We start from the raw sequence: 24,331 nt of genomic DNA, 5'->3' as shown, positions 1-24,331 counted from the left end.
TGCACCAGCCAGTAAATGTAGCTGCAGCCTTCCCTGCCATCACGGTGGGGAGAGGCGGCCTTCCACCCATGCTGGTCTTTTGTCCTTGAGACTTTTGCCCTGTGGAGAGCTCTTCCATCCCGATGGCTCATAAAAACGCTCTCTCCTTCCCTCTCCTTGTTTCCCAGCATCTTTCCTCTTCACAGTACCATTGCTTTTTCAAACAGCTAAGGACCTCCTTTAAGCAACATCCCACGGAGATGCCTCTGTTCTTCGTGCAAATGTGCAGGTTTTATCAATGATACACATTCCTAGAAGTAGAATATGAATTTCTAACTCTGACAGGCACTCAGACTGTTCCAGTTTACATCCTGCTCACATTTGCCTGTCCTGTGCTTCCTACTGCTCTGACTAATCTTCGAAACAGTGGAGATAGTCACATTCCCAGGACCTAGCTCAGGACATGACGTGTACAAGGTGTTCAGTAAATATCTGTTTCATGAATGAATGCTGGCATTGGGAACTCCTGAGGGTAGACCAGTACCAGAAAAGAAATGTAATGATTTTTCTTTTAATGTAGCTATTTGAAATATTAATCTCTTTATAGTTTGGCACTGGGGCTCAGCTCTTAGACTATGGATCAAAGGGAAATAAGTGCCCTTCTCTACCACCAAGTAGATATTTTTAATATCAATTTCTTTCTTTCTTTCTTTTTTATTGAAGTATAGTCAGATTACAGTGTTGTGTCAATTTCTGATGTATAGCACAATGCTTCAGTCATACACGAATATTCATTTTCATATTCTTAAATCAAATTCTTATTGGACTCTTGAGTTGCAAAAGTTATCATAAGTGTAAAAATGCAAACCAAAGCCTCAGATATTAATTCTAATTTAAAAGAGCATATATGACTCTATTTGGTGATTAACAAGCCCCTCAAGTGTTTTCATATTGTTTTGTGAAGTAATTTGGATGACAGTTACTTTTCAGATAAGTAAATGCTTATGTTTCTTTTCTGTCTTTTTAGGGTTCAGAACTTTCTGGAGTAATATCTTCAGCTTGTGATAAAGAGTCAAATAAGCAAGTATAATCAGTGCATTAAGCTATGACTTAGTTTCCTTCAAGACCTGCTTCATTCAGTACAGTGTTGGAAATAATGTATTCTTCCCCATTTTAGGGAGCAAAGGGTGATCGTGATTTCTAAGTCAGGATACTCCACACACCCGTCTTTGGCAGCCGCAGCTGACGTTCAGCAGGTTGTCATGTATTGCAAGGAGAAGCTTATTCGTGGAGAATCAGAATTTTCCTTTGAAGAACTGAGAGCACAGAAATACAATCAGCGGAGAAAGCACGAACAGTGGGGTACCTGCCGTCTTACAATTTGAGATACCTTATGCCACTTAATCTTCATCTCTGAGTAATTACATTTTTAGCAGATAATTGGCTATACTGAAAGAATCTACAAAAAAAAAAAAAAAGAGTCTAGCTCATCCTGTCAGAAGCCTAGAAATCTTGTTAAACTATACTAGTGTAGCAACTATGTTTGTCCAAGGGCTAAATTGGTATCTTGACAGCAAAGCTGAGAGTTGAAACAACACTAAAGTATGTATCCACGCCAGTGTTCCTTAGCTTTTGTGAAAGAGATATTTTAAAACTTTTCAGTATTATCATATGGATTTGAACTTCTCTATATAGCAATTCTAAACCTCTGAGTCAGTTGTTTGTACCGTGAAAGGATTAGGTTGGGAACTAGTGTTGAGAAGAGATTTTTCAAGATCTGCAACTACGATACGTAAGACATTCAGGAGTCCTCTGCTCCAAGTGTGATATTATTCATGGCTGTCCTGTGCAGTGGGTCAGGGTTCTCAGGGAAACAACATTAACACAGATATTGGCACTTGCCTTTGCTGTAGCAACATGAACCTTAGAGGAAAACAAACCTCTGTTCCACTCAGGGCTTCTGCACCGTCTGAGTATTTGTGCTGTAGGCCACTTTTGATTCATTCCTTATTTCTCATTTGGTTAACAACTAAGAGGACAGTCAGTTGACACTCACAGAGGACATTTTTGTGCCTTGAACAGATGGTAAAGTCTGAGCTGGATGGTTCTATTAGTATGTGATATGGTTATGTTAACTAATTATTGGAAGTGGGACTGAGATCAAGGTACTTAACGCACTGACCTTTCAGTGCACTTTACTCTTATTTCTTCTGAGAAAGCACCTAGAGGTTAATATCTTTTAAAAACAGTTCCATTTTTCAAATGATTTGCACAGTCATGATTGTTCTACAAGAAGTGTTTAGTATCAAATAAAAAAAGTTGGTAATACTGTGCTATTACCAAATATTTTTGTTGATCATGTAAATTTTTACAACTTACATGCCCTGAACTTAAAAGTAATAATTGCTGAGGGCAGGTAAAAATTATAATTGAAAAATAATTACACACTTCAATTTTAATAACCTAATATACATGGAAAAGACCTAGTGAAAACTTTACCATCTTAAAAATAACCTTTCACTCATTTCGCATGTATTCTTCTGATGACCTGAATTTTATTTTTTCTGATGACCTGAATTTTGTTTTTGACTTTTTTTTACTGATTTATAATCATTTTACAATGTTGTGTCAGATTCCCATGAAGAGCACAATTTTTCAGTTATACATGAACATATATATATATTCATTGTCACATTTTTTCCTCTGTGAGCTACTGTAAGATCTTATATATATTTCCCTGTGCTCTACAGTATAATCTTGTTTATCTATTCTACATTTTTGAAATCCCAGTCTATCTCTTCCCACCCCCCGCCCCCTTGGCAACCACAAGTTTATATTCTATGTCTATGAGTCTATTTCTGTTTTGTATTTATGCTTTGTTTGTTTTTTTGTTTTTTTGTTTTAGATTCCACATATGAGCGATCTCATATGGTATTTTTCTTTCTCTTTCTGGCTTACTTCACTTAGAATGACATTCTCCAGGAGCATCCATGTTGCTGCAAATGGCGTTATGTTGTCAGTTTTTATGACTGAGTAGTATTCCATTGTATAAATATACCACATCTTCTTTATCCAGTCACCTGTTGATGGACATTTAGGCTGTTTCCATGTCTTGGCTATTGTAAATAGTGCTGCTATGAACATTGGGGTGCAGGTGTCATTTTGAAGTAGGGTTCCTTCTGGATATATGCCCAGGAGCGGGATTCCTGGGTCATATGGTAAGTCTATTCCTAGTCTTTTGAGGAATCTCCATACTGTTTTCCACAGTGGCTGCACCAAACTGCATTCCCACCAGCAGTGATGGAGGGTTCCCTTTTCTCCACAGCCTCTCCAGCATTTGTCGTTTGTGGATTTTTGAATGATGGCCATTCTGACTGGTGTGAGGTGATACCTCATTGTAGTTTTGATTTGCATTTCTCTGATAATTAGTGATATTGACCATTTTTGTATGTGCCTATTGATCATTTTTATGTCTTCCTTGGAGAATTGCTTGTTTAGGTCTTCTGCCCATTTTTGGATTGGGTTGTTAATTTTTTTCTTATTAAGTTGTATGAGCTATTTATATGTTCTGGAGATCAAGCCTTTGTTGGTTTCATTTGCAAAAATTTTCTCCCATTCCGTAGGTTGTCTGTTTTCCTTATGGTTTCCTTTGCTGTGCAGAAGCTTGTAAGTTTCATTAGGTCCCATTTGTTTATTCTTGCTTTTATTTCTATTGCTTGAGTAGACTGTTCTAGGAGAACATTTTTGAAATGTATGTCAGATAATGTTTTGCCTATATTTTCCTCTAGGAGGTTTATTGTATCTTGTCTTATGTTTAGGTCTTTGATCCATTTTGAGTTGATTTTTGTATATGGTGTAAGGGAGTGTTCTAGCTTCTTTGCTTTACATGCTGCTGTCCAGTTTTCCCAACACCATTTGCTGAAGAGACTGTCTTTATTCCATTGTATATTCTTGCCTCCTTTGTCGAAGATTAGTTGACCAAAAGTTTGTGGGTTCATTTCTGAGCTCTCTATTCTGTTCCCTTGGTCTATATGTCTGTTTTTGTACCAATACCATGCTGTCTTTATTACTGTAGTATTGTCTGAAGTTTGGGAGAGTTATTCCTCCAGCTTCTTTCTTTCTCTTCAGTAATGCTTTGGCAATTCTAGGTCTTCGATGGTTCCATATAAATTTTATTATGATTTGTTCTAGTTCTGTGAAATGTGTCCTGGGTAATTTGATAGGGATTGCATTAAATCTATAGATTGCCTTGGGCAGTGTGACCATTTTAACAATATTGATTCTTCCAGTCCAAGAGCATGGGATATCTTTCCATTTTTTAAAGTCTTCTTTAATATACTTCATCAATGGTTTCTAATTTTCTGTGTATAATTCTTTCACCTCCTTGGTTAGATTTATTCCTAGATATTTTATTACTTTGGGTGCTATTTTAAAGGGGATTGTTTCTTTACTTTCTTTTTCTGTTGATTCATTGTTAGTGTAAAGAAATGCAACTGATTTTTGAACGTTAATCTTGTAACCTGCTACCTTGCTGAATTCTTCGATCAGCTCTAGTAGTTTTTGTGTGGACCTTTTAGGGTTTTCTATATGTGGTAACATATTGTCGACATATAGTGACACTTTTACCTCTTCTTTTCCAATTTGGATCCCTTTTATTTCTCTCTCTTGCCTGATTGCTGTGGCTAGGACTTCCAAGACTATGTTGAATAGGAGTGGTGATAGTGGGCATCCTTGTCTTGTCCCAGATTTTAGTGGGAAGCTTTTTGAGTTTTTCACCATTGAGTACTATGCTGGCTGTAGGTTTGTCATATATAGCTTTTATTATGTTGAGATATGTTCCCTCTATACCCACTTTGGCGAGAGTTTTTATCATAAATGGGTGTTGAATTTTATCAGATGCTTTTTCTACATCTATTGAGATGATCATGTAGTTTTTGTCCTTTCTCTTGTTGATATGATGTATTACATTGATTGATTTGCGTATGTTGAACCACCCTTGTGTCCCTGGGATGAACCCCACTTTGTCATGATGTATAATCTTTTTTATGTGTTGTTGGATTCTATTTGCTAATATTTTGGTGAGGATTTTGGCATCTATGTTCATCAGTGATATTGGCCTATAATTCTCTTTTTTGGCAATGTCTGCCTGGTTTTGGTATCAGGGTGATGGTGGCTTCATAGAATGAGTTTGGGAGTATTCCCTCCTTTTCAATCTTCTGGAAGAGTTTGAGAAGGACTGGTATGAGTTCTTCTTTGTATGTTTGGTAGAATTCCCCAGTGAAGCCGTCCGGTCCTGGACTTTTATTTGTAGGGAGGTTTTTTATTGCTATTTCGATTTCATTTCTAGTGACCGGTTTGCTCAAGTGGTCAGTTTCTTCTTGATTCAGTCGTGGTGGACTGTATGTTTCCAGAAACTTGTCCATCTCCTCTAGGTTATCCAGTTTGGTTCCATATAGTTTTTCATAATATTCTCGTATGATAGTCTGTATTTCTATTTTATTTGTTGTACTTTCTCCATTTTTCTTTCTTATTTTGCTAATTTGTGCTCTCTCTTTTTTCTTCTTTGTGAGTTTGGCCAGAGGTTTGTCGATTTTATTTACTTTTTCAAAAAACCAGCTTTTGGTTTGATTGATTTTTTTTTTCTATGGTTTTTTTAATCTCTATTTTATTTATTTCCTCCCTGATCTTTATAATTTCCTTCCTTCTGCTGCCTTCTGGGGTTCTTTGTTCTTGTTCTAGTTCTTTCAGCTGGTGGGTTAAATTGTTTATTTGAGATTGTTCTTCTTTTTTGAGGAAGGCCTGTATCACTGTAAACTTCCCTCATAGCACTGCCTTTGCTGTGTCCCATAAATTTTGTGTGGTTGTGCTTTCATTTTCGCTTGTCTCAAGGTATTTTTAAATTTCAGCTTTGATTTCCTCATTGACCCATTGGTTTTTTAATAGCATATTGTTTAATCTCCATACTTTCCTTTTTTTCTTCTTTGTTTCTCTGTTGTTGATTTCTAGTTTCATGGCATTGTGGTCAGTAAAGATGCTTGAGATAATTTCTATATTCTTAAAATTGTTGAGGTTTCTTTTGTGCCCAAGTACATGATCAATCCTAGAAAATGTTCCATATGCACTTGAAAAGAATGTGTATCCTATTTTGGGGGGGTGTGATGCTCTGAAAATATCCACCAAGTCTGATTTTTCTATTGTATTAATAATTTCTCTGTTGCTTTATTTATTTTCTGTCTGAAAGATCTGTCTAGTGATGTTAATGTGGTGTTAAAATCTCCAACTATGATTGTATTCCCATCAATATCCCCCTTTATCTCTGTTAGTAATTGTTTTATGTATTTAGGTGCTCCTATATTGGGTGCATATATATTAACGAGTATAATATCCTCATCTTGTGTTATTCCTTTAATCATTATAAAATGTCCTTCTTTATCTTTCTTTATGGCCTTTTAAAGTTTTAAAGTCTATTTTGTCTGAAATCAGTACTGCTACACCTGCTTTTTTGGCTTTTCCATTTGCATGGAATATCCTTTCCATCCTTTCACTCTCAATCTATACGTGTCCTTCTCCCTAAAGTGGGTCTCTTGTATGCAGCATATTGAAGGTTCTTGCTTTATTATCCAGTCTGCCACTCTGTGTCTTTTGACTGGAACATTTAGTCCATTAACGTTTACAGTAATTAATGATAGATGTGTGTTTATTGCCATTTTGTACTTATCTTTGCAGTTGATTTGGTATTTCCTCTTTGTTCCTTTCTTCTTCCTTTTGTGGTTTGGTAATTTTCCTTTGTATTATCATGGATTTTATTTAGTTTTTGTGACTCCCTTGTAAGTTTTTGGCTTGTGGTTACCCTTTTTTGTAAGTCTATTAGCCCATTACTATAACTGTTTTTATTAAATTGATAGTAACATGATCTCAAACCCATCCTACTGAGAACAAAAAATTTAAAAAAGAAAGAAAAAAAAGATTCTATATTTTCCTGCCTCCCTCTCCCACTCTCAATGATTTAGATATCTTCTTTTACAATTTTGTGTTTATTTTATTCGTAATTTATGAGTTATCACCTTTCCAGTTGTGAGTTTCTCATTTCTGTAGCATCTGGCTGCTTTTCTGTTTAGAGTAGACCTTTCAATATTTCATTTAGCATAGGTTTAGTGTTGCTAAACTCTTATAGTTTTTGCTTGTCTGTAAAAACCTTTATGTCTCCTTCTATCCTAAAGGATAACCTTGCTGGATAAAGTATCCTAGGCTGCATCTTCTTTTCATTCAGGACTTTGAATATATCTTGCCACTCCCTTCTGGCCTGTAGTGTTTGTGTAGAGAAATCAGCTGAGAGCCTTATGGGGGTTCCCTTGTAACTCACTCTTTGCTTTTCTCTTGCTGCCTTTAGGATCATTTCTTTATCCTTGACTCTGGCCGTCTTGATTGTGATATGTCTTGATGTGGGTCTATTTGGGTTCTTCATGTTTGGAACCCTCTGAGCTTCCTGTACTTGGATATCTGATTCCTTCTTTAAGTTTGGGAAGTTTTCATCTGATGACCTGAATTTAAATTTCACATGCAAACCATATTTTGTTGTTCTTAAAGTAAACGAAGACAGGCATTATATGAGAAGGAAAGAAGCAAATGCTTTTGAAGAGGAACTATTAAAACAGAAAATGGATGAACTTCATAAGAAGTTGCACCAAGTGGTGGAGACGTCGCGGGAGAACCCACCCTCTTCCCAGGAGAGATCTGAGGTGTGTGTGCTCTTTGCTGACGCTTCCCGTGCCCAGCACAGTGATTTCTGTTTCCATTTCTGTGTGCTTCTTTCTGTGCCCTAATTTTAGAGTTTATTCTGTTGCTAATTTAGTTACTATCTTCCCCAATTTTTTAAACAATTTGACACAGAAAGATGTTCTGAATGTAGAATGAGAAAGGAAGTTACAGAACAGAATGTGTAGTATGTTTTTATATATGTTTGTGTACCTAAAATATTGTCATTCTGCCCCGCTAGAGTTTGCCATTTTATATTCATATTAATAGTGAATAACAAACAGTACCTGTTTCTTGTATGCACATGCTAACTTTAGCTATCCTAAAAATTTTCAACCATTTGATACTTTTTTTTTTAATACAGGTGAATTTGGACTTTTAAAACTACATTTGTTTCTGTTTGCCTTTTTTTACTTTAAATTGACTTTGATCGACTTTGTCCAGTTTTCAATCGTATTATTTCATTTTTTCTTATTTATTTGGATTTCCTTTGTTGTATAATTTGTTTTTTCCTGAGTAGTTCTAAGGAATTGTTAAAATAATGTGCTCACTTTTCTTTTGCTATATTTTCCTGCTACTTATCGGTCAGTTATCCCCAAACGCTGAAGAAACTGGAAATATCCTTTCATTACGTTTGAATACATCAGATACGCTCTTGGTTTCACGTTTCTCAGCCACATGCTTCCCAGACCCTCTTGTCTTCCACCTCCAGGCTGGTCTCCAGGTGGCCGTCCTCCCTTTGTTCCTTTTCTGTGGTGTTTTATGCTGTTTGTATTCTGGTTCCCACGTCATTGTTTGTCCTCTGCTTCCTCATTTTGGTGGCATAGCATCCAAGAGCTTTTTTTTTAATCTTTATTTTTGTGGGGGGTTGGGTGGGGGAGCTGGTAATTAGTTTTCTGGGGGGTGGGTTTAATGGAACTCAGGGCCTCATGCGTGCTAAGCGTGCGCTCTACCACTGAGCTGTCCCTCCCCGACCAAGAGCTTGTTTTTAAAAGCAAATCTGAGGGGTTAATTTTTTGAGATCTCTTGTGTGTCTGGACATATGTTTATTCTGCCCCCACACTTGGTGATGATGTTCCAGGAGGGAAGTCATGCTCCCTCAGTCTCTTTGAAGGCACTGCTCCACTGTCTTTTGGCCTCTGTGTTGGCTTTGACCAAAACAAAGAGACAGCTATTTTAGAAGGGTGTTTTAATGGGAGGAACACCATTATGAGCATTTGATAACATTGATTTGTTGGTCTTTTCCCAAAATTAAGAGAAATATGATAGGTTTTAAATACTGGTGAATGGTCAGGGCTGGTATTTCAGTGGTTAGAAGTCTGAGCTGCCGGGTGAGTCTGTGGTTATGAAGCTACAAAAGCATCCCGCTCGCGGAGTGGCCTCCATTGTTGTTGACTGTTCAGTTCAGAACACCTGGAGGGGTGAGGGGCTGCCTCAGGGGGAAAGGAATCTACTGAAGACAGATGCCATTGTTCGGAAAGCTGTAATACCTAGTCAGTAGCAGTCTGGACCTCACAGCTTTGTTTTTGTTTGTTTGATTAACATGGAAGGTTAATCCCACCCGTCTGGGGCCACATGCAGGCTCCCAGCAGGAAGTGAGAGCACCGAGTCCTCCAGCCATCAATCAGCAGACCTCAAAGAGCACGGGAGAGAAACAGGGAGAGGTGCCTCCTGTTGTCCCTCTTGCGGCAAATGCTGTCACTGCTGCTTTGGTGTCCCCAGCTGTCAGCCAGATTGTAGCTCCCCCGGTTTCTCTGACAGCCCAGCCCATGACAGACTCCATGTTTACAGCGGCCGGCAAAGATGCCAGGTAAGCCCAGGTCATCCTCCAGACGATGTGATGTGAACGGTATCTGACTGCTCCTTCACACGGTCCGCAGCATCCAGAGCAGTGTGTCAGCGATGGAGGAGTCCTGGGTCTTAAAATAACTTTGAGGTGGGCATGTAGTGGAAAAGCTAAGTTACCAAAACGTTAGCCCCAAATCTTTCAGCCTTACTTTTCCATGCTTCTTGTAGAGTATTTGTTTTGCTTCATACTTCTCTTGAATTAAAAATATTCAGTACCCTGAAACGCAACCGTTTTTTTGTGGCTGAAGAACATACAGCTGTTAAACTGAACTTGCCTTTGCTCACTGGTTTTGACTGAACATATATAGGGTTATTATACCCAGGTAGTTCCCTGACATGTGTTCTTCTCACGTTCCTTCTGTCTTCCCACGGGAGCAGTTGGGATTAATCTCCAGGACACAATATGCCAAAGTCTGTCTACACTGCTGTGGAGGTTTTTTCCTCCAATTTTGAGTGATTTTTCCTAGATTGCAGAAATTACAATTAATGTCACATCGCTTGTTTATAGTTTTATCTTCAGTCACTTTGGTGCTCTCTCTTTTTTAAATATGTAAGAATTTTATTGATCCATTAGGAAAATTAAACGCTACAATGTTACTCACATCCTCCCCTTGGGCAAAACCCCTTAGTACCGGGTATTGTCCTTAAGCACTGGTTCTCCCCGATGTCCAAGGTTAACTTTTATCAAAGATTTCTTCTGGAAACAAGGTTTAAAATCATCACACTTTTTCAGGCATATTAGGATAATACAGTCCTGTGTCCTGGGTCTCACCATGTTTGTAAAGAGAGGACTGAAGTGTGGGGGCTGTGACTTATCAGTTCTTCATGGTATATTTAAGCCCATAACACAGCAGCAGCAGCAGTGACAGGCCCCGTAGACATGATGCATGTCCAGCCGTCCCCGCAGAGAGGGACTAGTGAGGCGGTGGGAGCCAGAGGCAGCCGCCCCTTATAACACTGTGAAACTCTAACCTAGTGAACATTCAGGTCTCAGTCAGAAGCACTGCAGGTTGGCCCTGACCTTGGTGCGGGTCAGGGACTGAATGGACCCCCATGGCATGCTCAGTAGCCCAGACAGCTGACCACGGCAGAGAAAGGGATCCTTCTCTGATATCTCATATAAAACTCGTGTTTTTGTGACAGTTTGATAGGGATTTGTAAAATTGAAAGTGCTTGGCACTTTTTACATAACATCCTCACAAGGTCCATGAGGGGGAGCAGTGTTAAATAGACTGATGAAGTCCACTGTCACGACTGTCCTTAAAACAAACTGTGATATAAGTATCTTATGTACCATTTTCTTCTTTTTTGATAACTTAAAGTCTATAGAACAGTGCACCATGGCTGTCTGCCCATCACGTGGAGGCGGCCTGCGCCACTGAGGCACCAACACTTCCCCACGTGGTGGCCGGGGACCACCGCACGGGGCTCCCCAGCCCGCAGCTGCGTGTCAGCCCTTTAGCTGTGCAATAAATGGGATCATCTGAATCAGGGAAGCGGTTACCCTGCCCGACCACACATAGGAACAGTGATCATGGTGTTTAAAATGCAGGATCACTATGTCAAGCAAATGTTAATGCCTGGCCTTTATCAGTAAGAATTATTTTCCTCAAAAGGATATGAGAAACAAAATAAAACAGTCAACTCACCTATACTGTAGACCTAGTCTCTTCTATCTGTATTTGAACAATAGGCTCATAATAGCTGGCATTTTTTTTTACCATTCTTTCTTTGAGAGTTAGCATGTCTCAAGAATTTTCTCTTCCAGGTGTGTGAATAAAAATAATCATGAATTCAAGCCTCAGAGTGCAGCAGAGCTGAAAGAAGGTAACACTTAATTATAATACATTTGTCTCTGACCTGTTTGCCCACACTCATCCAGGTCGCTCAGAGGTCTGTTTAGAGGCTTGAGACCTTCGTGAGCCTGGTGTTAGCTTTCCTGTTCCCAGAATGCAGGGTTAGAGGAGCCCCAGGCCACTTCAAGTAAAGGTAGAAATCCACCCAGTAGTCACATCTTATTACTTAGAACCCTCTGGAAACTTGATTTATGAAAACTCTTCTAGTAAATTTCTCAGCAAATTAACCTAAAACAAGAGTCATCTTTAAGATGCTGTGAGGAAGGAAAAGTGATTGCAAGTTTAATTAGGAGTGTTATGCTTCTATCTGGTACTACTTTGTTAGAGGTATTTGCGTGAAACTAAGTTTTATAAATAAGACCCACAGCTTGGGCATTCACTCTGTGACCCCTCACCCCCCATGTGACTGTGACATCCTTTCCAGTGGCAGTTTAGTGAGAGCAGAGCTACTTGAAAAAGCAAGTGACACCTATTTTACCAAGACCTAACTGAGCACTTGCTAGATGCTGGGCACTGTCGTTTGTGGTGAGAGGTGCAGTCACAAACAGAAGGGGCAGAAGCCCCTGCCCACACGGCAGGGGAAGGATGTGTTGCTTTTGGGGAGGGAGGGGATTGAAATTTCAGAGCTGTCCAGGAAAGAGGCTCAGGAGGAGGGTGGTATTTGGGTAAAGGCCTGAGGGAGGAGGCTGCCCTTGCAGCCAGCTTGGAAAACCTGTTTCAGGCAGAGGGACCAGCAGGTGCAGAGTCCTTGGGCAGGGATATCTCTGATGTGTTGTAAGCACAGCAAAGCGGCCAGTGGCTGGTGAGTGGGAGCAGGGAGAGGAGGAGGAAGATGAGGTCTGAGCCAACAGGGCCCAGGCCGTACAGGACCTTGTTTGCCATTGTCTGGACTCCAGCTGACTGAGATGGAAACCCACTCTTAAAAACTGCAGTGTGACTATTAACTTGTATTTCCTGGGATGCAGTACAGCAGAGGGTACTGTCTATGACCAGGCTGCCAGTTTGGTACAATCCTAGTCCAAGCCGCTTAATCTCTTTGAGCTTTCGTTTCCTTTTCTGTAAAAGGCTAGCTCTTGCCTTACCTACCTCATGAGACTGTTATAAAGATGAAGATGGAAGGTGTGGAAGCACTGCAATAAGGGAGGTCCTTGGAAAGGGTTATCCACAATAATAAGATGTTTTAAGTAGAGTAAGTTTCTTAAGTTGTGTGCCTTCTAAGTTATTCTGATTTCTCTACTAATTTGCATTTTGTTCCCATTTCTTTAATAGGATGTGAAACACATAAGGTTGTTAACACAAGTTCTTTTCACACAACTCCAAACACATCACTGGGACTGGTTCAGGCCACACCATCCAAAGTGCAGCCGTCACCCACCGTGCACACCAAAGAAGCACTAGGTATGTAAAGCCTTTTGTCTGAATGTGTGGCCTCTGACAGTAAGGTAATGAAAGCTCTTTTGCAACCATGTTTACAGTTACTCTTTCTATTCTTTGAAGGTTTCATCATGAATATGTTTCAGGCTCCTACACTTCCTGACATTTCTGATGACAAAGATGAATGGCCATCTCTAGATCAAAATGAAGACGCATTTGAAGCCCAGTTTCAAAGTAATGACAGTCTGTTTAATAGCTGCTAAGGGGATTGCACTGTGGGTGGTTGCCCACAGAAATCGCAAAGATTTCAAGAAATGGCCCTCCCCTTGATGAGCTTGTCACATAGGGCAGAAAATTTGTGAAGTAAAAATATGTAACAGTGTTTGACAAGGAACTCACTGTGTGTCGTAGACTTGGTTTTTGTTTTTTGTTTTTTCTTTAAAAATAATAAATAGTAAGTGCTAAAGAAGGACAAAAGTCCCCATGGTGGGAGTGGCCGAGAGGGGCTGAGTCGTTGAGGTCTACGTGAGCCTTGCTCAGCAGAGGAAGGTTGGGGTGGAGTGTTGGAGGCCAGCAACCGTCCCCCCTATGTCTAGAGTCAGGGGTTTGTGTTGGAAGCCAGAGAGATCAGGACAAAGATAAATATAAAGGTAAGTGGTTAATTCCTCCTTGTAGGAAGACAAAGACACGGAGAGCTCTATTCAATGTCAGTGGCCATAGTGGTGTCTTAAAAGAATGGCAAACACCATGCTGTACGTGTGGCAGGAACTCGAGGCTTGAGTGCCACACCCTTGTGACACTGGTTAAGTCACTTCAGAATGCCTCGTTACCCAGTACTTCAGAAACTGACATCAGTTATTTCCTGTGAGCTTGTATTCCATTTTCTTATTTGTAGCTGAAGTTTAGCCTAAAGGATAACATTTTGTCCTAATACAATAATTAAATGCAGTGTTTTACTCTGTTGCAGAAAATGCAAGTTCTTCCGGGGCTTGGGGAGTCAACAAGATTATCTCTTCTTTGTCATCTGCTTTTCCTGTATTTGAAGATGGAAACAAAGAAAATTATGGGTAAGGAAATATCTAGTTGAATAACACTGGGGCAGTGCGTGTTGCCACGGTGACGGGTGGTGCCGAGGTCCCTCCAGGAGAAGGCGGGGAGGTGGTGAGAGAACAGGGCAGTCAGGTGGTCTGGGCTCCATTCCCTGCTCTGCCACTGGTGGGCCTCTTAACCACATGGCCAGGAGATTGTTGCTACGGCTCTTCTCCAGATCTGCAGTGCCAGTGGGAGTTCCAAGAAAGCAGTCTTCCTGGAACAAAAGCATGTGTTGGAAAAGGGAAGCAGGATGGTTGTAAATTATCAGAGAACTGAGGGATCCTACAGATTTTGAATTGTGTTAGACGTAAATGAATTCACCGATACAGGTATCCATACGCAGTCTGTGTACATTTGCAGGGTTGATGAAGTAGAAAAGGAAGTGGCTTATACTGGGTCATGCTGCAGAGAACATATGTTTTAAGCCTGAGGGACATTACATTAGAGAGGGTAGAGGGTACATCTATCAGGGTAGAGTAGGTTAGCTCCAGGAGTTTTCACTGTTAATAATTTAAACCATGGAAAGAGAGTGTCCACGTGGATAAAAGGTATCATGATGTGGAAGAGATTCATACTCCACAGCTAGACCAAGCACTGGGAACAAGGCATAAAATGTGTGGCATCCGTGCCATTCTGTTGGCCACACCCTAACTCTGTTTGTTCTTATAATTTATAACTTCAGTGTAATAGAATTTCAGTATTTTTCATCCTCGCTTAAGTAACTGTGGATCGACTTTTATGTACATAGTCAAGTTAATTCAACTTGGCACTCAGTTTTGCTACAATCGCTGTAAAAGTAAGGAATATGTATATAGATATTAACTAATTAAGTAAGTGGAGAATGTTTTTAGCACCCTAGCTAAAGTGGTAAAGTGTATTTCCTTAGCGTATTTTGCTATTTGTAATTTTGCACATCTTTCCTTAGATTACCACAGCCTAAAAACAAACCTGCAGGAGCCAGGACCTTCGGAGAACGTTCCATGAGCAGATTTCCTTCAAAACCAAATGTAAGTAAATCTCTGCTTCGTCCATGAAGTGGGTCATGCAACCCTTTTCTCTCCATTTTACCAAACAACTGTGCCAGTCAAATGAGATGGTGTATTTTAAAAACTGTGCTGAAAAATAGAATGTTATGTGAAGAGTGTGGTTTTTAGAACATTATTCTATAATTATTTGCGAATCTATTAGACACCATGCACTATGGTAGATAATAGAAACTGAAAAATGATTTTGATAGTATCCTGGAGGAACCATGCGGGTATATATATTATTTCAAGACCTTAGAAGTTTGATAAAGGCTGTAAGGGAACTCTGTACCATCTTTGTAATTACTCTGTAGATCTAGACTTCTCAAATTAAAAAAAAGAAAAAGTAAAAATTGGTAAACAAAACTTGACTCCTGCATGTGGTATAACTCCACAGAGTGTGTTAAAGATGAAATGTCCAAGTTCCAGGGGAAAAAATAGAACCACAATGTCCTTGGCTAGGTGTTAGCCAGGAGTTACATCTATTTCCTCTAAAGAATCAAAATTTCTCATTTTTTTTAATCTTAAAAAGTATTAATGTGTTAAATTTTGTGTATGAAACAGAGAGATTGCTGCTTTTTTCTGTTTCTTCTCTCGTTGTAGGAAGTGCCTCACACTGAAGAGCTTTTGGATGATTCAACCGTGTGGGGCGTCCGCTGCACCAGAGCCCTGGCCCCCAGTCCCAGGAGCCCGGGAGACTTCACGGCTGCCGCCCGGCTCGCGTCCACGCCCTTCCACAAACCTCCGGTGGATTCAGGGCACCCTCTAGAGGATAAAGGTGTGCATTACACTTAGTGCCCCATCTGCCGACTTCAGTTCTTTTACAGTTATAGTTTTCTTCTGGAAAATTCTAAATGAGAATTTTGAAAACCATAAAGAGGAAAGTTAAAATCCATTCATTGTATTATTACACACATGAGTTTTTTCTTTTGGCATTACTGTCTTCATAAAGTCTGTGTGCATTTTTAAAGTTTCGTAACTTAGATTATAGGTAGAACAGGAGGAAAACCTATAGAAGCATTTAAAAGAAGAGCTACAAAGACCAACCCACTTGTATGGGGTGAAGGTTTATTTAAGTTAAGGTACGTACATTGTTTTTTAGACACAATGCTATCGTACACTTAATACTACAGTGTACATACTACAGTCAACATAACTTCTTTATGTACTGGGAAACCAAAAAATTTGTGTGACTTGCTTTGTTGTGTTATCCGCTTGCCTGCAGTGGTCTGCAGTATCCCAGGTGGGCCTGTGCTGAGATCTGGGACCACTTTACCATTTGATAACGACTCATTTGTTAGCCAGACGCCATCACTCCTGGCACTTTTTGTTTGTTTGTTTAAATGGCAGTCGTTCCCTGAAGCAGCAGTGAAGGATTTCATCCCCTAGATGAAAGCTCATTTTAGTGTGAGGTCTGAGCCTGTAGACCTAAACATTTTTAACTAAGGAACAAAAATTTTTTTCTTAGAGTGCTAACCAAATATGTTATCTTTCTTTCCTGAATTTTAAAGGAAGGTTTAGTTGAAACTTGGACAAGTGCTATCACAAACTTGCTACTTCAATTTTTAAAAATGTAAAATAAAGCCTTTTCATCTGGAAAACTTAACCTGTTTAACAGTCAAGAGTCTTTCAAAAAGTCAATATTGGTTTTTCTTAGAGTGTTTGCCCCTTTGGTTGTGCAAGCAGAAGCCAGTGTTCTAGCACTAAGAAACTTTAGCACCTGCTCCGTGGGGCCATGTCTGATAGAGTTTGGTCCCGTGTGGTGCTTGGCTCTGCACTCTGTCAGCATCGCTTGGGAGACGTGTACTCTGTATTTCTGCCCTGTCTAGTTTGTCTCTCCTTAGATAGACTTTTTTTTTTTAATTAAAGGGAGTAGTAGTAAGTACTGCCAGTAAGTACTGATGTAAATACTAAATCAGCTCAGTCAACTAAACATGGACTGAATAAGGCAGCTTAGACTGAAAGACACTAAGACCTCTGCCTCCGAAAGTGTGCAGCCTTTTATTCTCTGTGTCCTTGTCATCAGGTTCTCCCAGAGCAGGGTGTGCACTGCCACCATTCCTTCCTGTGGCCTGTCATCCTGTCCACAGGGGACCTGCTGCTCTCTGGACTCTTTTAAAGGGTTGTGTAGGTTAAATGTATAAGGTCGAAACATTCACGTATAGTAGTAGAATTTTTTTAATTGACTTATTCCCATTTTTTAAATATAGCACATTTTGCCATGGAACTCTATTTGAAACTATAATGAAGGTCAGTGTAAAAAGGAACTCTGGACTTTGTAACCATCTGAAATCATACGGGTGTGTGTAATGTCTGTCTCTGATTTTCTGTATATTTCAGAAAATGTGATGGCAAGACAGTACACCCATGTGACGTTGGATTCTTGTGAAGGAAACACGGTGGAACCTTCAAAAGAGGGAAAGTGCAGGTATTGTGGGGGGTGCACGTGGTGCCCTCACTCTCCATCTTCATTCTAGCTTTGCTTTCTAAGCTGTAAGGGAAAACCTCATTCCAGCCCTTGAAGGCTGCTAGAGTTTTTACTGATTTGCAGCTTTCAGTCGGAAGGTGTTCTCTGTAAATATGAATAGAATGATCAACCTGAGCACTGGTGCATCAGGGCAGTGAGGGAGGCAGCTGGAGTCTCACAGAATCCCTGGGGGCACCGTCTCTGTGACTGATGTCAGTGACGTGGGAGCAGAACTGCAGACACTCTTACCAGTCAGAGACCGTGACACTTAAAGACTACGTGAGCAGCACGTGGTTGCTTCCTCATACCCATTATAATTGAGAAAATCAGTAACTTTCTTTTAAGAGGAGGAAGATAGAATGTTTAAGCCTCTTAGGTTTTGGTGCAGGGTGCAGACTTACTGTACATACATTCATGCTTTGCAGACGTAAAATTCACCGTATTTGAATAGTCTGGTAAATGTAATAGACGCTGGTAGGAGCTACAGCCTTGTGAGTATTGGGCCTGTTCCTGCACGGGGCTTTCCATGCACTGCACCCTTTAATTAACCCTTACAGTGACTTCAGTTGTAGGAACCGTCCTTTTCTACAGTTACAGAAGAGGAAACCAGGGTGAGTGGGCTAAATAAACGGCCTAAAGTCGTACACCTTCTAGTTTGCAGCCCCGGAATATGAACCCGTGTCTCTGATCTCAGAACTCTTGTTCTAACCACTACGCTGCACAGCCTCTTATTATCAAAAACCTCTTGAGCTAAGACCCCAGTAAATAAATGACTGGATAAAAGGACATGTGCAGAACTTATAAAAGAAAAAAAGAGTGAATAAACATAAGGAAAAAGGTTAACTCACTAATACTAAAATTAATGCAAATTAAATAGACTTTACCTTTTAATCTAAAATTCTACCTGACGGGCATAGTCTCTTACTGCCCACAGGGATCTTCCTGTGTGCAGCTGAACTCTTGCCTCATGGGACGACCATAGGCCACACTTGGCATAAGAGTAATTTAGAAGTACACAGGACAGAAATCTCAGTCAGCAGCAGGGTAATGCTGTCCAAGAAACTGTTGTTTTTGACCCCATGCAACAGTTAAGCTGCAAAGAAACAAGACTCACTTAGGACCCAGGGACAGAGGCTTCCCTAGCTTTGAAGCCTCATCTCCTGGGAGTGAGTGGCTCTTGTGACACTGCATGGATTTGGTTTCCAGGGTCCCCACAAGGGACAGGCCCATTACAGGGGTCATCACGCCTGAGCCTGGGGCTCTGGGTTCTCCGCGCATGTTCACAATTCTTCCAAGCTAGATACAGTTACTTTTTACCATAAGTAATAATGACAGTGATATTCCTACCTGTGTAGTTTTTGGTGGAGGAGAAGAGCTAGAAAGTTAACCAAAATTCACATTTTTATAGAAAAGGGAAAATGATTTTATTAATCATTCCTGCACCCACAGTGATGTGGGCGCTCATGTTGCTTGTAGTCATGTGCATGGGTTTGGAAATGTCTGTTTTGTTGTGATACAAAATACTGGAAGTATGTTCCGTGGCTCAGAGGCAGGGAAGCCTACACCCCCTGGGTTAGATGGTGTACAGTCACTAAAATCCACAGGAGGACTCTGGAGAAACCTGGCAGACACCACCTTTCCCAGGTGGTCGGGGTCAGCATCACCAGTGGTGGCTCGTGGTGACGCTGTGCAGGAGATGCCATCTCACCTCTGTGCTGCTCTCCCCAAACCAGCACTCACAGTCTAGTCATGAGAGAAATAGGAGAGAAACCCAGACTGAGGGGCAGTCTACAAAATAGCTGGCCAGCACTCCTTGAAACTGGCAGAGTCTTGGGAAACTAGGAAAGACTAAGAAATTGTCAGGGGAGAGGAAAGTAAGGAGGCTGACAGCTAAATGCAACGTGGTGTCCACCACCAGATCCTGGAGCAAACACGGGGCCTTGTGGAAAAACTGGTGAAATCAAACAAGGTCTGGAGGTTAGTTCATAGTAATATAACAAATGTTGGCTTACTGATTTTGATGGAAGAGCCACTATAATGTGAGATGGTAACATTAGAGGAAATTGGGCAAGGAGTATATGGAAATTCTCTATTATCTTTGCAGCAGCTTCTTAGATCTAAAATTATTCCAAAATTTGTTTATTTTTTAAAAAATTCACAGTAAGAAAAATGCCTGTGGCAAGAAGTAAAAATGCAACATGAAGTTGCATGGCAAAAACACCATGCGTGTTGGTTTGAAGATTAAAAATGAATGTTTGCATGTAGGTAAATTCACAAATATGGAATCCATGAATGATGAGCGTCAGGTGTGCGCATGCACGTGCGTGTGTGTGTGTAAATGTACTGTGGTTAGGATGTTGGATTATGGCTGACATTTTCTGTTTGTCTCAGTCTTATGAAACAAGCTGTTTTGGGAATAAAGGTAAACATTCAGTCTCGAGTACAGTAGTGATGCTTAGGAGACAGCTTGGGGAATAAACCCATTCCTCCCAACATTTGCCCCTAAAGAATATCCAGTGTATCACCTCATCTGTTTATCTAACATTTTACCATGTTTTTTATTTGATTTCTATTCATATTGTACTAGTTGTGTATTTGCATATATTTGTTTGTCTGAAGAAAATGTTTTAACCAACTCTTTTTGAAGCAGCTTTGAAATGTCATTTCTAGAATAAAAAGGAAACTGTTTTGTGGGACTTTTATGTGACCAAACCCAATAGGCTTCTAATCACTTGTGTTTTGTTTCCTCTTCTCTGTCCCTTTAACACATGCAGTCCAGTTCAAGAGAAAAGCCTGGAACCAGCGTTCCCCACAGAGCTTCCTTCGGCATCCCTGCTCCGCCTGGGCCAGCCTTCTGCAGCCGTGCTGACCAGCGAGGCAGAGCGGGGCCTCGAGGCTTGTAAACTCACAGACCCTGACTTTGTCACTGCAGAGGGCCCATCAGACACCAGCGTGAGGCCCCAGGCGGGACAGATGCAGATCGGTCCACTCAGGAATATCGATGTTCCAAGTATGAACAGATGCTCAATCTTAATTGCTCCCCAGGATGAGGACAGTAGCCTGGTTCAAGCTACCCCATGAAAGGAGCTCAAAGAGCAGGGACTGGAATGTCGCTGAGTAGGACACAAATTTAGACAAGACTTGTGTGCCATATCACGAGGCAGCACAGCAGTAGCATACGCGAAGGACTGATTTAATTTGTTTTAATTTTAAAAGGAATCAAAATATCTACTGTTGGAGGGAATTGGAACTGGAGGGCCCACTATGTGCCAGGCATTTTATCTAATCCTGTTATCCCCATTTTACAGAAAAGTAAAGAGGCTCAGGATTAAAGGACCCCAGCCCCGCCCCCAAGGTTACGCCGAAATGGTCTTGCATAGTGGTTCAGACAGACTGGAGACAGACTAGCTGGATTCTAATCCTGGGTCCCCTTCTTAGGCTGCCCTGTGATCTTGACCACGATTATTTCAATTCTCTGTGGCCCTCATTTCTATAAAGGGGCGGCGATGATGGTACTGCTAAGAGCCTGTTCTGAGGACGGGTGAGTTACTAAACAGCACATGCTGAGAGCAGTGCCCCACGTCTGCTTAGCACTAAGTAGGTGTTCATCAGGTTGGATTCATCTTTGATTAACTGCCACTGACAATTTTTTATAGCATTCTAAATTGGAAGGAAACTTTTCTTCCCTTTAGAAATGGTTTCTCTGTGTGTCTTTGTGGACCCAAAGTACATCTCATACATACAGACTGAACATAGGCAATCTAAGTGTTAGAAGGCAACGTGCTTTATGAATAGAAGCGGAAAATCACTTTAAAAAGTATATATCTGAGCAGGTTGGAGTAACTCATCTCCAAGTCTGCCTTTAAGACATGTGCCCATAATTGTGTTAAAGGCAGGATCTAGGACAGATGCCCTTGGTGTTGATTTCCTTTGCACAACTGAATATTGATCACATCTGTAGATCTTAAATGACAAATAGTGGACTATTTGACTTTTGAAAATGGTGGTTTATTATTTGAATCAATGCTCTTTAAAGATAAGGCTTTTGAAAGCTCATTTAATGAAATGTCTCTACTTGCTTTATCTGTAATTCATTTGGTAAAATTCTTGGGTACTGAATTCATTTTCTTTTTTGTTCTTGTTCCTTTAAGACTTCACTATTGAGGATCCTTGGGATGAGGAGTTGATTCTCAAACTTCTGTCTGGGCTTCCTAAACCAGTGACTTCCTATCCAAATACTTATGAATGGCATTGTAGACTTCCAGCCATCAAGCCCAAGACTGAGTTTCAATTGGGTAAGAACCATATGGGTAATAAAACTTCAAGTCTTTTCTCATCATGGAAAGGTGATGATAACTGGTGTGTGTTTCTCCTCCTGGCCCCACCCCACCCCTCCACCCCTACTCCTACTTCCAATAAAAGAGTTTATCTGTAGTATTAAGAACAGTCTGTTAAGCCATGACTGGGGTTCTGATTGCTGTTGGGACTATAACTTTTAAAAGGCAAATCTTCTTGTGAGTCTGTCCATTTTTGCCTCGCTATTTTGATGCTCTGTTCTTAGACTCAGACCCATTGAGAACTGTTACGTCTTCTTGGAGAACTGACCCCTGTATCATTATGTAATGCCTTTCTTTACCCCTGATAACTTTCCTTACTTTTAAGTCTCCTGTGTCTGAAATTAATACAACTGCTCCAGCTTCCCGTTGATTAACGTTAGCATGGTGTATCTGTCTCCACGCCTTTACTTTTAATTTATCTGTGTCTTTGTATTTAAGGTGTGTTTCTTGTAGACGGCGTGTAATCGGGTCTTGTATTTTTATCTCATGTGATGGTTGGATTAGTATCTACTGTGTTTGTTCCTATTTTCGACTCATTGCCCTTGTTCTTCGTTTCCTTTTTTGTCTTTCAGTCTCCTTCTGCCTTCTCTGCTCTTAATTACTTATAGAATTCCATTTTCTCTCTTCTCTTAGGGCATCAATTATACTTCTTTTTTTCTTTTTTTTTTGGTGGTTGCCCTAGAGTTTGCAGTGTACATTTACGAGTAATCCGTGCCTACCTCCCAGCAGCACTGTCCCACCTCACAGCAGCAGAGCCCCTTGCCACAGGATGCCACCAGTGCCTCCCTCCTCTCCCTCACGGCACCCCTGTCGCTCATGTCACTCACCCACAGGCTGTACTTAGCAAACACGTTGTTGCTATTATGTTGAACAGTTATCTGTTAGATCAACTAAGAATAAGAAAAATAAAAGACTTTATCTTCATCTAGTCCTTTTCCTACACTTTTCTGATCTGAGTTTTCATGTTTTTCATTTTATTTTTCTCTCTGCACTTCAGTTTGGGAAGTTTCTGTTGCGTGTTGTCAGGCTCAGACTCCTTCCCAGCCACGTACAGCCTGCTCATGAGCCCAGCAAAGACTCTCCATGTGTGTTATGATCCTTCTTTATTTCTAGCCTTTCCTTTTGACTCCTTCTCAGAGTTTGTATTTGCCTGCTTTCGTTGCCCATCTCTTCTTGCATATTGTCTACTTTTTTCGTCATAGCCCTTAGCATATTAATCGTAATTTTTTTTTGATTCCTGGTCTTATAATTACAAAATCTTTTCCCTATGTGTGTCTGGTTCTGATACTTGCTCTGTCTCTTCAAGCTGTGTGTTTTGTCTCTTAGTATGACTTGTAGTTTTTAATAGAAGCCAGAGATCATATTCTGGGTGAAAGGAACTAAGATGAATAGGCCCTTAGTGTAAGGTTTATGCATATCTGGTTTGGGATTAGGCTGTGTTTACTATTTGCTGTTGGCTGTAGGTATCAAAGGCTAAAATTCCCCTTTGTGTCCTTATTTCTATCTCCCCTCTTGTCCTTGGGTTTCCCTAGAGGCTTGTTCTTAAGTGAGGTCTGAGACATTGGTTCTTCCTGTTGTAACAGCCCCCCTCCACTCCCTGTGCCCCCGGCAATGGCTTCAGTGGTGCTGTCTGCTCGTGGGCCTCTGCCCCGGCAAGCTGCTATTCTGTGTATTTTCCTGTCTGTCCCCTCAGTTTGGGGGCAACGGTTTCCCTGTGACCTCAGTTCTCTAACAGATCTAAGGACAGTTGTTGATTTTTAGTTCGTTTAGCTTTTTCTTACCATGAGGGTAGAGTGATAACTTCCAAACTCCTTATATGCTGCTAGAAACCAGGAAGCTCCTTTTTTATACTTGATTTTAAACATGTGATTCTTTTTTTAAAAAACTGACCATCTTTTACAACTTTACCTCTGTGGTCTTTCTCCCCAAACCAGCAACCCCAGCATTACTGAAAAATATCAAAACAAATGCAGTTTGAGGGGCATTCTGCAACTTACCTGACCAGTGAAACAAAAAGCTAGAAACTGTCACAGCCTAGTAGCAGCTGAAGAGGCTTGATAAATGTGTCCTAGAACATTAGGGGAAAATTAGTGAAATCGGAATGAAGTGTGGAGTTTAGTTAGCAGCAACATTCCAGTGTTGGTTCTCATTTGTTACAAGAGTACCGTGGTCATGTAAAAGTTAACAGCAGGGGAAACTGGGTGCAAGACATGCAGAAACTCTATCTTTGCAACTTTTCTATAAATCAAAAAATTTTCTAAAATAGAAGGTTTATTGCATAAATTTTTTTAAATTCTCCATTAGAAATACTGGTACAATTATACCCTGCCCTTTCTACTCTGATGTAAAACACTCGGACTTCCCAGCAGCATGTTAGAGCTCCTTCAGTACTTCGCAGAGACTGCTTGTGCTCCTTCTGACATCACAGCCGTACCACCAAGTCGGCAGCACAGGGATGACCCCTTTGAATCTGAGGCCCCTGGTGAAGAGAGGACGGCCGCCCGAGGTCCTGCTGCAAAGGGACAGCCGGGCCCGCGGTGCTGCTCCTGCTCCTCCGTCACCTCCCTTTAAAACAGGGCTCCTTCGCTGTCTGATATC

General features: G+C 40.7%; 1 protein-coding gene across 1 annotated transcript in view; it reads left to right on the top strand.

The window, feature by feature from the left end:
* BUB1 (BUB1 mitotic checkpoint serine/threonine kinase) overlaps nucleotides 1-24,331 on the top strand; it is a 35,731-nt gene that overhangs the window by 8,086 nt on the left and 3,314 nt on the right. Inside the window, exons 7-19 of the mRNA XM_010959002.3 lie at nucleotides 1,007-1,059; nucleotides 1,157-1,341; nucleotides 7,567-7,718; nucleotides 9,285-9,544; nucleotides 11,351-11,409; nucleotides 12,708-12,836; nucleotides 12,936-13,046; nucleotides 13,780-13,879; nucleotides 14,830-14,911; nucleotides 15,533-15,707; nucleotides 17,270-17,357; nucleotides 20,171-20,406; nucleotides 21,548-21,691. Of these exons, the coding sequence (XP_010957304.2) occupies nucleotides 1,007-1,059; nucleotides 1,157-1,341; nucleotides 7,567-7,718; nucleotides 9,285-9,544; nucleotides 11,351-11,409; nucleotides 12,708-12,836; nucleotides 12,936-13,046; nucleotides 13,780-13,879; nucleotides 14,830-14,911; nucleotides 15,533-15,707; nucleotides 17,270-17,357; nucleotides 20,171-20,406; nucleotides 21,548-21,691 (1,774 nt within the window). The remainder of the gene's footprint in view (nucleotides 1-1,006; nucleotides 1,060-1,156; nucleotides 1,342-7,566; nucleotides 7,719-9,284; nucleotides 9,545-11,350; nucleotides 11,410-12,707; nucleotides 12,837-12,935; nucleotides 13,047-13,779; nucleotides 13,880-14,829; nucleotides 14,912-15,532; nucleotides 15,708-17,269; nucleotides 17,358-20,170; nucleotides 20,407-21,547; nucleotides 21,692-24,331) is intronic.

The sequence above is a fragment of the Camelus bactrianus genome, chromosome 28, assembly GCF_048773025.1.
Source record: "Camelus bactrianus isolate YW-2024 breed Bactrian camel chromosome 28, ASM4877302v1, whole genome shotgun sequence".
NCBI lineage: Eukaryota > Metazoa > Chordata > Mammalia > Artiodactyla > Camelidae > Camelus > Camelus bactrianus.
The sequence above is the reverse complement of the archived record's forward strand: the minus strand, read 5'-3'. Positions and strand labels throughout refer to the sequence as shown.